The following is a 16,095-nucleotide window of genomic DNA, read 5'->3' as shown; positions in this document are numbered from 1 at the left end:
CTCGTGGGCGGGGCGTGGTAGTCAAAGAGAGGCACAATCCACTGTAAGGTTTGCCATCTACACACTGATGATGAAATCATACCTTCCTGATGAAAGTCTCCCAAGCCTGAAGACAACAACAAAGTCAACAACAGGCTCATAAAATGGGGTCTTGAACATTTAGTAGGTATTTATTGTGTTATATCGATTATATTTTCACTTTTACTAGGAACTTTCAACATTTACCATTCATTAGTTTGTGTTTTCTGTCCCACTCTGTTGTATCACAGCTCTTTTTGTTATTGGCACTGCAACTTTTGGCATGTGTTGACACTCTGATGCCATCGTTACACTTCAAAGGAAGCACAGGAACCGCTTCTGAAGTGGTGCATTACACAGCCTGTATAATGTTGCACAGAGGTGTCAAAAATGCATTTGCATAGGAATTCCAAATTGCAAAATATGAAAAATATAAATGTTGATAGATAAAGGATTAATGGAAATATGAGAACAGCCTGTGTAAAAAGATGTATTGCGTACATGGTCCACTGAAGAATTCTTGAGATTTCCAAAAATGTCATTAATTTTCTCACCTCTGTGCTCATAAACGTTGACAGCTCTCATTTGTTTTTACACTATATACATTTCTTAGTGTCAGTCAGCAAACTCTCACATGAACTATACAAACCCACGAGCTGGTGTGAGAGAGATTCCTTTTAGTAGTGTAACCCAACTCAGTGTATCCTGAGGGTGGCTTCGCAGATAAGCAAAGGCAGAAGCCGCCTAGTTGTTTCTGAGAAAAAGAGTTTGAAGTGAAGGAGGGGGACGAGTTTAAAAACTGCAAATTTAGGGAAAATAAACCTGTCCGAACTAGTTTGAGATTGGTTAGTCACACTGTATGTGTTGTTTGCATGCATGTGTTGTGTGTGCTTACATGCTGTACAAGAGAATGGCTTAAGTTTTCTTGCATGCTTCACATTTAATATGATGTTTTTGGTGTGTCATTGCTTAAAGGGATACTCCACCACAAAATGGGTTTTCATCCTGGTTTTCATCCAAAATATCTTAAATTGTGTTCAGAAGACAAACAAAGCTTTTACAGGTTTGGAACGACATGGGGGTAAGTGATTAATGACAAAATTTTCATTTTGAGGTGGAGTATCCCTTTAAGTAGAGATCCTAGCCCATGCCAAACATGAGAACAAGCAAACAAGCACTGTGTGATTTTTGCATTTTTATTACAATGCATAGATAACAGTAGGCCACCCTATTCAGGCAAAGGAAATGTGTGCAAAAGATGTTGCCTTATCTGCATGCATTCCTGAGCATACAGAACTTCATTGCATTTACATTATGCATGCAGCTTTCAAATATCCATTTGTGTATATGTAAAAATATGTTTTCCTTATATACATACATCTGCTCTTTATGGATCAGTTAAGTCAAGAAGTAGTTTTGCATGTGATTTGGATACCATCAGAAATGGATGCATATTTTTCATCATTCTTTAAACATAATTGACAAATAGATATATAATTAAACCAGGACTGTGGTGTATAGCAAGGTGGATTTCCTTCCTTACATTTATGCTTTTACAAGTGTAAGCTCCCAGTGTACTTAATACAGAGTTAAAACGCAAAAATCCTTATCCTTAGTGTTGTAGTGGGTTTTTGTAGTTGTATGTATGCTCCTGGGCCATAAAGTGTTTGATAGAACATAAAGTTGTATTAATTAGAGTATCAGTTGTTGGTGCCATTGTCCCTCATGTGTTTTGACCCATAACAGCATCAGAAGCACATAAACACTAACACTCAAGTGAGTTTTCACCTTACGACAGTGATGACCTAATAAGCTTACATTGCTTTATCTCCACAGAAACACCCATACACAAATACTCATCTTATTTTTCATGAGGTGACATGAAGGAAACCTGTTAGACTAGGCAATATAGTCATTTGTTAATCAAACTGCTTTAAATGACAGAAAACCATCAGTGAGGCAGCTAACCAAAAAAAAAAAATTAATTTAAATCAGCTGCCAGTGCAACATTTCCCATTTTCATTTAGTTTAACTTGATACTAAAATAAATAAAGTAAAAAACGATCTACGTAGGATCATAAAACAATTTGACAAAACTCAAAATTGCTAAAACTTTAACAAATTAAAATGAAAATATATAAAACTAATTCAATAAATATTGGCATTAATATCAGTGTTAGTCAAAACTGATAATGATATTTTAAAACAACACTGCAGTGAGGTAATACCAGTATAATCACATATAATACCAGGTAATATCACATTGCTAGTATTCTAGAGTGATGGAATGTATTTAAATCCATAAGATGCGCTTTTAAAAACCCAGTCTTGATTCATCTGTCAGCTATCCCTCTTTATTTTGACAGCTTCTTCCTGACCTTGTAGTTGTTTCAAGTATGCTTTCACTTTCTGTCATTGCCCTCCCTCTCTACCGCCTACCTTCTTCTTAAGGGAAATTTTCTTCATTTGCTCAAAAGTACCCAGTATTCTGGCAATTTTTCATAGTATCAGTGTTTTCATTCTGCTTTTACATAAAAGAAATCCTGCTTGTAGCTACAGACATTTCCAAAAACGGCTTTAGCAATTACATCTATGCATTTTCCACTTCAGCAAAATGGTTTTGTTGATCTGTCTTCAGTCAAAGGCTACAGAATCCTGTTATAATTATGAACTCTACACCTTTATTCATGTCCTGATTCGGTTTAAAATAATTTATAACCAAGTTCAATAACAAAACAAAACTGAATGAACAAACATTTAGATGAAAATTGGCTGAGCGTGCAGTATAATCCAGTCAGCAGGCGTGAGTGTGAAAATATTTAGTCCTTTATCACCAATGAGATGTAAACAAACAAAGCATGCAGCACTAGTAAATCCAGATTTAATCACAGGCACAGTACTATAATGTCCCTGTCATAAGTGTTTTGTTCCTGCTATGAGCAAATGGATATAGGAGAGTGTAAAATAGAAATGAATCATGCTAAAATACTTTCCAGACAAACCTCTCTTTTCTTTTCCTGCACAGGTAGTACCGAGAATACGGGCTGAATGAAAACATGAGAGTAACAGAGCACCAGCCCTTCTATAAATATAAACCTTCATCCACCCAGTGTGTATTAAATATCCTGACTATAGGATTCTTCAGAGGAATGGAATGCAGCTCATTGACTCACATGATTACCTGAAGGCAGTTTAATCTGATGACAACAGTAAAGATGAGACACTGTTAGACTGACTCAGATTTTTTTTTTTTTTTACAAATGAAAGCTGCCAGCTCATTGTTTTAGTCATGTCTATTGATACTAAATAGCTCTTTATGTTGTCATTATATGTATACTGTACATGTAGAGTAAATTTGATTGTAACGGTCAGGAATGTTTGATTCTACAGTTCTGATACTGTTAACATATCTGAAAAACCTTTTTCTTTAAGACTTGAGTTGGAAAAAACAGCAACCTCTATGGAACATTTTGTGTTCCTGTGATCAAAGGTGTGCCAGTGGCTGAGAGAATGAGGCAGAGAGAAGAAGACATGCTCAGAATACAGTTACTGCCTGTGTCAGTTCTCCGAAGATGGAATCCCAAACGGTGCTGCTAAACTTAGCCAAGGAAAACAATCCTGCTCTCTGCAGGGCGAAGAATACAAGTACAGAGATAGACACTCAAGCTCATGGGATCACACACACACACACACACACACACACACACAGAGAGAGACATTGACACAGTATGCACAAATACACTTTATGAATACAAGTACCTGCTGATTGGGAGAGTAATGTGCACAAAAATGGGTCAAACATTGAAAATGCAATGTAGCCTAACATCATCTGAATTCCCCTAGCTTTCTCATTTATTTCACCAGACAGCTTAAAAAGGTTTTAGTGACATCAGGTGGTCAGGATGTGTAACAACAATGAAGGAATCCACAAATACTGTTTTTGTTGTTGGATTCAATGCTATCACATGCACTGAGCATCTTCCTTACATTCATTTTAAAAAAATTAGGAGAAATCCCTGGAGAAAGCTGAGGTTAAATAAGGATGTAATAATAACAAGCTTAGTTCCTCTATAAATTAATGGATGATTGAATCAAGGGAATAGTACTAAAGTCTTAAAGCCTGACCCACAAGGGTCACCAATAACTTTTGTTCTCAGTAGCATTTTTGGTATTTTGGCATTTTCTTTAAATTCACTTTAAAATATTTGTCCTACCCTTTTATCCAAAGTGACATATTGCATTCAAGTTTTTTTTCTTTCATGCATTCCTTATCAAACCCATGACCCTGACGTTACTAGCACCATGCTCTACGATTATCTTATTCCTATTATGAAATATTGTTGGGAGCATTTAGAACCATAATGACAAAGTTTAATAAGATTCAGTTACCTATAAATATAATAGCATATGAAGATCTATTTAAAGAACCTAGAATCCTCTTTTTCTCTCCTTTTCCATATATCTAATATCTCTATTTCTATACTTCTACTGTTCTGTGAAGCACCATCCCACAGGACACCTCAGGCATATATGAGTAAAATCTTTTTTCCTATTAAATTCTCCGGAGACACTTTCAGACTTTCTGTTTTAAGTCTTTATTTTATGGCAGCTTTGGCTCTCATGTGCCAGATACTGTACACTGTTTGCTCTGTATAAGTTTTGCATGCCACTTTGTATTTTATCTATGTATTTTTTTACAGTCTTAATATCTAATCTTAATCTTGCAATTTTACAATGATTGCACCATTTCCTGCTAACTGAAACAGTATTAAGACTAACTTTTGCACTATAATTGAAAGTACAGCTCACAATGACTCTGGTTACCCTGCGGCACTAATCGTCTATTATATCCCTCTTTGCGCTTTCTATAGTCAGTCATTAGACCATCATCCTCTATTTTGGCTTGGTACTGTGTGGCCCCCTTTCTTTTTGAAAAAAAGAGTCATAATTCTGTTGAATAATTCAAAGGGGTGAAATTGAGAGGCTCTAGAGTTTCGACCGGTTATTGTTCCTGGGCAAGGTCGCTGAATGCTAGTAAAAAGTGAACTCTACATGCAGGGTACTCATCACCGCCAGGTTCGGTTCAGTCAGGGCATGGTCCACTGCTACAACATCATCGCACACACACACACTCATGTATGCATGGACACACACATGAGGTCAACCACATGCACAGAGTGAAGGCCACTCGGGAGGAGGATGCCACGGCATAAACTCATCGCATCTGAAAGTGACGGTAAAGATGATTGTTACTTTTTTTTTCTTATCAAAAGGATACTTTGATAATGTGTTCATGACAACTGTTTTTTTTTATTTTAGCATTTGAAATTAAATGTATTTGTTTTTTTATTAATAATAAAAATAAAATAATAATGTAACATTATTTAGATTAGCAGCATAGCGAAGACAACTGTACTTTTACATTCTACATTCTGCCTCAATATTTAAAAATCTGATGATTTTTGATTTAAATAAAATAGTTTAGCAACTTAAAAGGCAATTTATATTTTATGCTTGAATGTGAATTATAATTCTCTAGGTAATTTCATTTTGATGCAAACCTAAACCTATTGATTTCAGAATGCCAGGGTGGTCATGCAGCTAATATGAACTTTAAGTGTGAACTTATGAACATTACTTTCATTCAATTGCCCTTTGACCCCTGTGAGAGGACACTGACACTGAAGATGAAAAGCACTATTGTGTCTATTGTACAACACAACTAAGCATGTAATGACCCGGTCAGCACTTACCGGTCTGGTTACACTGTGGTCACAAACAATACAAGAGACGCTAAACAGCTGCTGGGAACCCTACGTGTCTGACCTTTCAGGACTTAACAATGTCTTCTTAATAATGTCCAGAACTCACGTCGTCCTTTTTTGTCTTATTTTCTGTTTGGTTTGCCTTTTACAGTGAGCATTGAGGTGGATGAAGGTAAGAATGTTGACTGATTTCTGCACACATTTTACATTTAATATGTTTTTTATTTTGAACTCTATGGTAATTTATGTAAAAAAAAAAAAAAAAATGTAGGGAAGGATAATGAATTCAGCCTTTACTACGTGGAAGTGGAGGAAAACTCCAAGGGAGGTAAGGAGAAGCAGGCGACGCGAGATGGCAAACGGAGAAGAGAGAGAAATGGGGAAGTTAGCAGGAGAAGAGCTTCAGAGAAAAGATCAACTGAGATGGGTAATAAAAGAGCAGAGAAGAAACATGACAAACACCACAAAACAACAAGGAAAGAGGGTGAGAAAGACAGAAAAAGGCCAAGAAGAAGGAATGCAGACGAAGAGGAGGCTGAGGAAGAATCCAGCAAAGAGAAAAAGAACATTAAAAATGAAAGAACCAAGACAGTAAAACTGGAAGATGAGAAGGAAAAAGATGTGAAGAAAAAGAGAAAGAAGCATGTTAAAAATGATGAGGACGATGCAAATCCTGGAAAGACAAAACAGAAAGATTGTCAAGAGGTTGCCTTGAAGGAAAAGAAAAAGAAAAGAAGGAAGCCAGAGACTACGTAAGTTTGTATTTTTCACTCCCACTCATAACAGTAAATTAATAAATGTATCAAACTATAAACATAATATGGACTAGACGGAGTCTAAAAATCTGAGATCACATTAAAAAAAAAAACCTTAAAACCTTTTTATGACATTACATTTTTATGACGTTAAATAAGGAACATTATCAATATAATTTTTTTAATCGTACCTTATTATTAAACATTTTGCATTAGAGTAAATACATTTAGGAATTTTTTTAATGTATCTACAGTTTACATTTCAGCTTTTCTATCAAATTGTTTTACTATCAGTATAATTAGTAATGGAAATGTTGTATTAAATTAGAAAAATGCAAAGCAGAAGAATTCCCATTTGTGCATTTATTTCTCCCTCCCAGCTCAGAATCGGAGTCACATTCTGAATCGAACTCTGACGCCGAGTCAAAAGACAATCAGGCAGTGGGAGTTTTGGGCTCTCTGACCCCAGAGGAGCTAGAACAGTTAAAAGAAGCGGTGGATGAAAGGAAAAAGTTGATCACCACACTAAAAGGAAAACCCTGGCCCATGAAGAAAAAACTAGTTATCCTTAGGTATGTCCTGTCACTGCTGTTTTTGCACATGTGTACGCCAACTGTCATAATGCCAGTGAGCTGTGTTCTGTCTCAGGGAGTCACAGGAGTTTGTGGAGAAATATGAAGGGGCTTTGGGAAAAGGCAAAGGCAGGAAACTGTACGCCTACAAGGTCCTGATGATGAAGGTGAGGAGATGATCATTGTAAAACTGATAGGATATGAATATATCCTTCTGCAGCTTCAGAGTCATCTTTATTTTCCTTTATTACTGTAATTGTCAGAAATGGATGAAGTTTCAACGTGATCTTGAGAACTTCAAAACTGCCTGCATCCCATGGGAGATGAAGATAAAGGAAATAGAAAGTGTGACGCTTCTCAGTTTAAGCTTCCTTCTCTCTCCTTTCATTACTGAAAAAATTAAATTTTTATTCATTATTGCTGATTTTCTCATCTCTGAACAAACTCTATTTTTATATTCTTATAGGTCATTTTGGTTCATCAGTTGCATCTTACTTTATATTTCTGAGGTGGATGTATGGCATCAATATGATTTTATTTGGACTGACATTTGGGTTAGTAATGGTTCCAGAGGTGAGAAAGTTACATATTAGTAAAATAACATTTTAATAATGAATACCACATGAAAATTTATTTCCTTAAATGTAACCAGTCCATTCTCATTCTCCTTGGAGGCTCTCATGGGAAAACCATATGGTAGTATGCCCAGGAAGACAGTGCCCAGAGTGGAAGAGGCCAGTGCTATGAATTTTGCAGTCTTATGGGATTTTGGGGTAAATCTATATGATTATACACTACCATTCAAAACTTTGAGGTCAGTATGATAAGCACACATTAAATTGATCAAAAGTTACATTACAGACTTCGATGTTACAAAAAAAATTCAAATAGATGCTGTTCTTTTGAACTCTCTATTCATTAAAGAATCCTGACAAAAATGTATCATGGCTTCCACAAAAATATTAAACACAACTGTTCTTCAACACTGATTATTTTAAGAAATTTATCTTATAAAAAGTGTAGAAATGTAACCACCAAACATATAAGAATAATTTCTGAAGGACCATGTGACACTGAATGATGCTGAAAACTCAACTTTGCCATCTCAAAAAGAAAACATTTCTAGTAAATTGGGATAATAATTCACAATATTACTTTTGTTTGATTAAATAAATGCAGCTATGGTGAGCAAAAGAGGCATTTCTTTCAGAGGTATTACAAAATATTACCAACTCAAACTTTTGAACAATACTGTAACTGTATATGTACTCACACATATTTTACATTGCATCCTAGTCCGAAACTTGTTTTTGTCTATTTCAGGGTTATGCTAAGTACTCCGTCCTCTTCTATGGCTACTACAATAACCAGCGGGCCATTGGGTGGCTCAAATTCCGCATGCCCCTGTCCTACTTCCTGGTGGGAGTGGGTACAGTGGCGTACAGCTACATGGTGGTAATCAGGACGTGAGTGATGGCAGTCTATATCAGAAACCATTTTTGAGTGTGTCCATAGACAAAACATACTTTACTGATTTCCTCACTCTTACTCAACAGTATGGCCCGCAATGCCAATGAAGAAGGTGGCGGAGATGACACCAGTTTCAATTTCAGTTGGAAGACATTCACTAGTTGGGATTACCTCATTGGAAATCCTGAGACAGCAGACAACAAGTTTGCTTCCATCACCACTAGTTTTAAGGTTTGTTTCTCTTCAAATTCCTTGTGCTGGGCCCACATCCACTTTGTGGATAATAAAGAAGTCTTATAATGCGAAATGAAATTCTCTGAAACAGAATGTGATATTGATATGCTTTTATGTGATATTTCTGATTTGCTATAAAAATATTCTGCTGAAAATGACCTATTGAGTAACAAAAGACCATGTGCTCACATGGAGCTGCAAAAAATTCAATTCTGCCACATAAGAAAAAAATAAATATACATAAAAGACATAATAATGACATAAAAAGTTGACATTATGACAAAAAGTCAAAATTGTGAGATAAAAGTCATAATTATGACAAAACAATCAACTCTTTATGTCATAATGATAACATATTTATATCATATTGATAATTTTGTGTCTCATAATTTAGACTTTTTGCCATATAATTATGACATTTGTCAAATAATTTTCTTCTTTATTCCATATCATCATATTTTTGCATAATTATGATTTTCCAAAGAATAATTTTTGTTGTTGTTGTTATGTGTCAGAAATTAGACAGACACCTGATTTCTACACCTTCACACACAAACAAAAAATAAATAAATAAAAGAAACAGAAATCTTAAGAGCACAGCATCAGAACAGCCCAATTCATTCAGAAGAGTCAGAACAGGTGTGGAAAATGTTAATGAAAGACTAAATTATGCTTATTTTTGCCATGATAAAGCATCAAATAACATCTCAAGTAAGGGAAAAATGTATTCTTCAGGTGAAACGATAAATAATAATAAAAAAGAATGACATGATCCCTTTAATCTGGCCTCTCCCGGCTTCATAATAAATTCAGCACATTAACAGGAGGCCATTGTGGAGGAGCAAGAGAGCAGAAAAGATGACAACATCCACCTGACGAGGTTCCTTAGAGTGCTGGCCAACTTCCTGGTACTCTGCTGTCTGGCAGGGAGTGGGTACTTGATCTACTTTGTAGTACGCAGGTCTCAGAAGTTTGCTCTGGAGGGACTGGAGAACTACGGCTGGTGGGAGAGGAATGAGGTCAGACTCATGTAACATGGTGCAATGGTAATCCTTTTGTCAATCAATAAAAATGAATTTTGCATGACTTCACAAACCCTCAGGTGAACATGGTGATGTCTCTGTTGGGAATGTTCTGTCCGATGCTGTTCGACGTGATCAGCACTTTAGAGAACTATCATCCACGCATTGCCCTCCAGTGGCAGCTGGGACGCATTTTTGCCCTTTTCCTCGGGAACCTCTACACGTTCATCATCGCTCTCATGGATGCCATCCAGCTAAAGGTACAGCTTCATTTAACAAAGACTAAAATGCTCACAGTCCCATCTTCAGTCTTTCTGAAGTGCAGAATAGTAATAACTTCCATCATTTTAGCTCCCTTGGGCCACAGAATCTGTGTTAAATGAATCATCTCCTTATGAAGGTCATTTATCCTCCTAACTGTCACATATTTTGAAAGGGCAGAAGAGGAGATTGTGAAGAAGAATATGACAATTTGGCAAGCTAACCTGTACAACGGGACTGTGCCAGACAACTCAACTGCTCTTCCGATCACAGTGCACCCTGCTGATGTTCCCAGAGGGCCTTGCTGGGAGACAATGGTTGGACAGGTACTGGGGAAGAGTGCTTCAATTGAGTTCAGTTTGAATTTAATTGTATAGTTCTTTTCACAATACAAATCCAGTACAATTGGAACTCAATATGTCCCAAAGCAGTATTGAATTACACCTAACACAAGTCCAGTGAGCAAAATGTGGCAAAGGGGAAACTCTAAGAGATTTAGGTATAGGATAACAAAGAAACTGTAGGAGGAACAGTCTCCTTGAGATGGGAGGCTTCAGGATAATGCTATACACTTATGGTACTGTATTTATACACGAATACTGGAGTATGCTGCAGGGTGTACTTACTGTGCCTCTAGTGGCACCGAATGGGATTGCAAATATACTGACATTACAAAGAGTTTTCCCAAACACTGCCCCGAATTGTTTAATCAAGCAGGTAGTCCTGACCCCAAATAACCACTAGTTGAGCCAATGTGACTATTTTGGCCTGTTATAGTGATACAGAGTAACAGTGTTAACCCTTTTTTAACTGGTAAAAATCAGTTATGCATTTAAGTTATATGACAAATTTGAACTGAGTAATCAAATTAAATTTGACTTTTTTATATTCAGCAGCTTGATCAAAACGGGAACAAAACAAAAATATTTCAAAAATAACAAAAGAACAACAACAACTGTTAAAAACAATCTTTCTATTATCAAAGCAAATCAGCAAACAAATCAGCATATTAGTATGATTTCTGAAAGGTTATGTGACATTGAAAACTCGAGTAATGGCTGTTGAAAACTCAGCTTTGCTATCATATGAATAAATTACAATTTGAAAAAATATATTAAAATAGTTTACATTGTAATATTTCACAATATTATTGTTTTACTGTATTTTTTGATCAGATAAATTGTGACCATGAGACTTTAAAAAAAATCAATTCTTAAGGACCTCAAGTATTCGAATGGTTGTGTATTATATTTGCAAATATATGCCATTGCAATTAATTAAAAGTGTATTTTTTTTTTTTTTTTTCTGACTTAATGCGATTTGGTAAATGGCAAAGCAAATCTGCTTTGGCATTAATTTGATATTATACTAAGCAAAGTTATGCATATTTAAATAAATCTAATGTAAAGCATTTGTATATCAAACAAACATTTAAATAATACAAGGTGGAAAATTTGACGATGATAACTTTAAAGATCAAGTTTTAAATTAATATTATGATGAATTACATCACATCTTCTGAGATTTGTCAGCATCCTCTGTGTCTACAGGAGTTTGTTCGTCTCATTATTTCTGATACAATGACGACTTACATCACTCTGCTAATTGGGGATTTCCTCCGTGCTGTACTGGTGCGATTCCTAAACAACTGCTGGTGCTGGGATCTGGAGTATGGGTTTGTGAGTATCCACACAACTGACGGTGGTCAGTATCAGTATCATTTATAATAACTGAAGTGCGCTTTCTTCAATAGCCATCCTATTCAGAGTTTGACGTCAGTGGGAATGTTCTGGGGCTGATCTTCAATCAGGGGATGATCTGGTGAGAACTATCTCCATTTTATGTCGCGTGTTTTCATATGAAACCAGTACACCATCAAATCTCTGTCATTGTGTATTGTGTATGTCATCAGGATGGGGGCATTCTACGCTCCATGTCTTCCAGCGTTAAATCTTCTCCGGCTTCACGTGTCCATGTACCTGCAGTGTTGGGCGGTGATGTGTTGCAATGTGCCTCAGGAACGGGTCTTCAAAGCTTCAGGCTCCAGTAACTTCTACATGGCCATGCTGCTCGTCATCCTCTTCCTCTCTACACTGCCAGCTATATACACCATTGTCTCCATTCCTCCCTCCTTTGACTGTGGACCTTTCAGGTTCTGCAAGTTTCTGTATGGATTAGAAATGGTGTGGAGTATGAAGCCGGTCTGTTTAGCATAAGAACTGTTTTAGAAATTGGTTGGTGTGGTGAAAACTTTTAATCTCTTAAATTAATTTTAATACAAATTAGTCTTTAGAGTAACAAGCTGTGTGTATGTATATATTTATACGTATGTATAAATGAACACTGAATAAGTGGAGGAGGGATGTGTTACGAGCCAAGTCTTGCAATGGCAGATCTTTAGCACTAGAGTGCATCAGAATGCAAGTCCACAATTTTCTGACATTATTTTTCTCATCAAAATCAGCACTTGAAGAAAGTTTCTTTGTTATTTTCCATTTATTATTATTTTTTGTTTGTTTATTTTTCCTGCAGTGGGAAAAACCGCATGTTTGATGTAATTCAGGAGACCCTGGAGACAGACTTTCCTGCCTGGTTCAGTAAAGTATTCAGTTACGCCTCGAACCCCGGGCTGGTGCTGTCCTTTCTTCTGCTCCTGGTGTAAGTTGGAATGTCTAAATACATCCATATGAGTTTCCTGTACTTCTGTGAGGATGTGCAATTATAATGGTACATATTTTTCTGTTTGTTTTAGTCTTGCAATATATTATCTGCAGTCCACTTCTAAAACGTACAAAAGGGTAAACATGGAGCTGAAAAAGAAACTTCAAACTGTAAGTTAGGCAGTGTAAATGTCTGTTAGTTTTAAATGTTTAATTTTATACAGGGTTATATGGGCAGATTACATTACGTAAACTCACCACTAGATGGAAGCAGTAACATTAAGCTAAATTGTTTTTATTTATTTTTTTAAAGGTAAATGAATAATAAATTGACCAACATATATTTTATAGGCTATTAGTAATTTAATCACTAGACATAGATCTGCTCTCTGCTAATGTTACAAAATCCATTGGTTATTTATATTCATGTCACTGAATTCTCCAATTTGTGTTTACAGCAAAATGAGGAAAACAAGAGAAAGAACAAACTCGCAGCCTTAAAAGCAGCTAATGAACTGGAGCAGGCGAAGAAAGCAGGAGAACAATGCAGCAACAGTGCCTCCGATTTGGGTGAGAGCACACAGAATGTGTCACAGCTTCCATGAGTCAGTGCACAATACAGCAACTTGGAACAAATGCAAAGAAACTTTCTATTAATGTTGAAGAGTTAATGTGTGCTGTGTTTGAACAGCAGGTGGCCACAGTCTTAAAACAACATGCCCTTGTTTCTGTATATCAGTGTTGCTGTGAGACAGCAGTTTAAAGGTCTATCTGCCTTTTCTTTCTCAGGAGTGAATGAAGAAAGCAGCAGCATAGATGAAGCAGGGCATCACAGACAAGCTGGACAGAACGGTCGCTTAATTCACCCTTCACAGTGTCAGGATACTCAAAACTCTGAACCTCCCGTCTCCTCAACCCACACAACTACCAGACCCCCTGCATCCCGGGGCCACACGGCTTCTGGACATCTTCCAGGTCACCCACAGAAAAACGCTCACTCAAACAGAAAATAAACAGCACAGATGTAAATAGATAAATAGATGAATCTCTATGTTGCATGCACGACATTTGCCACCTATATGACCGTTTTTATTTCTTGTTGAACTTGATACAGTATAAATCCTGTGCCCAGGCATGCAGCACATATCATGAATGTCTCAGTGGAGCTCAAGGACTTGGTGGCTATGTAATTCTAGAATGATAAGTCTTATCTCTGTGAAAGAGAAATGACTGCTCTTGTTACACGCAGGCCAAACTAGGGTCAAACTATTTCTTCATTTGTTTTTTTTTATATTTAGTTTTAGAAATATTTGCTGGATTGTTGGTTTACTTGCCAGTTGCAACTACTTATTAAACTACAGCTGAAGTTCAGGGGCGTTTCCAACCTTTCATTAGTACTGGGGCACAGGCTCCCCTTTCAAAAAAGTGTGCTCATATTTTGATACCCTTTTTCAAAATCACTTTTACCTGTAGTACAGAGTTGTTCACACAAGCTGCACATGCAATAAAGAGCTGCTTTGTCATTACACAAACGATAGAGCACATTTGCTAGCTTTGTTTTCTAGGTAAAACTTTAGTATAGGGATCAATTCTTACTATTGACCAGTTGCTCATTAGCATGCCTATTATCAACATATTAGCTGTTTATTAGTATTTATAAAGCATTTATTCTACATGACCATATTCTACATCCCAAAATCCTACCCGATAACTAAACTGAACAACTATCTTATTAACTATTAATAAGCAGCAAATTAGGAGTTTATTGAGGCAAAAGTTGTAGTTAATGATTTTTGTCAATAGCGAGAAGTGGACCTTAAAATAAAGTGTGACGGTTTTCTACAATGGATAGTGGGTAGAAATCCACTTCATCCAGAGCTCTTTTTTGTTTTATAAATTGTCTGGTTACTATTGTGGTGTGATAAAACCGGTGCGGACAATTCAGTGAGTGAACAGTCTTAATGAATCAAACTGAATCACAAACAATTTAAGACCTTTATGCAAACCTGTTTGACTCATTAGATCAAAAGAGTGATTAGTTCGCGAATCTGAGATCATTAGTTCTGATTCTAAAAAGCTGATAGAAAAAAAGCACAAAATATTCTCATTTTTCAACACTTAAGATTGACAGTTTGGCCCTGCCCACCATTATGCCTCTTCTTTCCATTTCATTGTTTCCCCACTCTCCAATCCATGCAGCTTTATCTTGATCAGCGTGTCAGGTGCCCCACAACATTTCCATGTACATTACTGTATTCTCAAATCTGCTCTCAGCTCTAGGCGTGTCTGATGTCTCGGATTATTTTCCTGCAGCCACAGATTTGGCAGTGAAGATGCATGTGGCTCATTTGTCATGCCACGGCCCACACTGTTCTGTTTGGGGTTACACTGTGTTCCATTTATGTGAGGGCATTTGTTCCCAACCCACTACTAGAGGATAGTAAAAACATTGAGAATATCATCTGAGCACCTTCTTTGACGCTAGACTGAAAAGATCTTACAATCCCAAGAAATGTATATCTCTGTATCAAATCTTGACGATTACTTATAAGAGAATTGGCGCATAAGTTTCATTAACATTGCAAATGCTCATCCATAATTCATGAGCAGACTTCATTAAGTATTAACAGGAGTCATTTGAGATTTTGTTTATTTGTTCATTTAGGGAGCCATTGTTCATTTGAAGATACAGCTCTTTTTGAATTCATTTTATATGGTCCGGAAAATGCTAGGAAATCAAGATAAGTGAAAACTGAACAACTTGTAAGACCAAATAACAACTTTTTGTGTTGTGTACCTGCTTGTGAACCTTGATGAGGTCTTCACAAGCCACCACTGAGAAACTTCTTTTATATACGGGACATCTGATCTGTGTGATTGTAGTTCTGTTACCGGACGTTATAGTAGTAGACCTCTTGTGCATAATTAACTCAAAACAATTACTGGTATTCGGCTGCTGTGTCTGAGCAAGAAGGTTAGTTTCCTTTAAAGTGCCCGAATTTCCTGTCGACATAATGCTTTATTTACACAAACTGAAGAATAAAGACACATTTAACCATAGCTAAACCATAGTTCAGTATATGAACTGATATAGAACCAAGCAAAAAGGGTGTTAAGAGAATAAAAAATTGAAAAACAGTTACCTCTTGTACTAAGATCCATAAGGAGTTATTTAATAAAGAAGTTTGCATTTTTCTGAAAGAGGAACAATTTAATCAGTACTTCACATTATTTCTGAGACTCTGAGTTCAACCTGTTTTCAAAAATATTGTTATTAAAATACCTTTTAGATTCATGTTTGTTTAGAATTCTGTTATTTTAGCATCTAAAATATATAT

At 36.3% G+C, this 16,095-nt stretch overlaps 1 protein-coding gene across 1 annotated transcript; it reads left to right on the top strand.

Annotated features, from left to right (window-relative positions):
- The first annotated feature begins 36 nt into the window (after positions 1–36).
- Positions 37–15,914, top strand: LOC109083239 (transmembrane channel-like protein 1). Its single transcript, XM_042723879.1, is given in 21 exon segments — positions 37–166; positions 3,509–5,254; positions 5,935–5,955; positions 6,055–6,535; positions 6,919–7,110; positions 7,187–7,277; positions 7,374–7,455; positions 7,577–7,683; positions 7,785–7,883; positions 8,434–8,576; positions 8,667–8,811; positions 9,639–9,833; positions 9,917–10,094; positions 10,269–10,423; positions 11,648–11,776; positions 11,851–11,918; positions 12,010–12,249; positions 12,630–12,755; positions 12,850–12,928; positions 13,216–13,327; positions 13,547–15,914. Coding segments are annotated over 20 exon segments (3,075 nt in total). The 5' UTR covers positions 37–166; positions 3,509–5,046; the 3' UTR covers positions 13,771–15,914.
- The last annotated feature ends 181 nt before the right edge of the window (positions 15,915–16,095 follow it).

This window comes from Cyprinus carpio, chromosome B5 (assembly GCF_018340385.1).
Source record: "Cyprinus carpio isolate SPL01 chromosome B5, ASM1834038v1, whole genome shotgun sequence".
Taxonomy (NCBI): Eukaryota; Metazoa; Chordata; class Actinopteri; order Cypriniformes; family Cyprinidae; genus Cyprinus; species Cyprinus carpio.
Note: the sequence above shows the minus strand (reverse complement) of the source record. Positions and strands in the feature narration are given on the sequence as shown.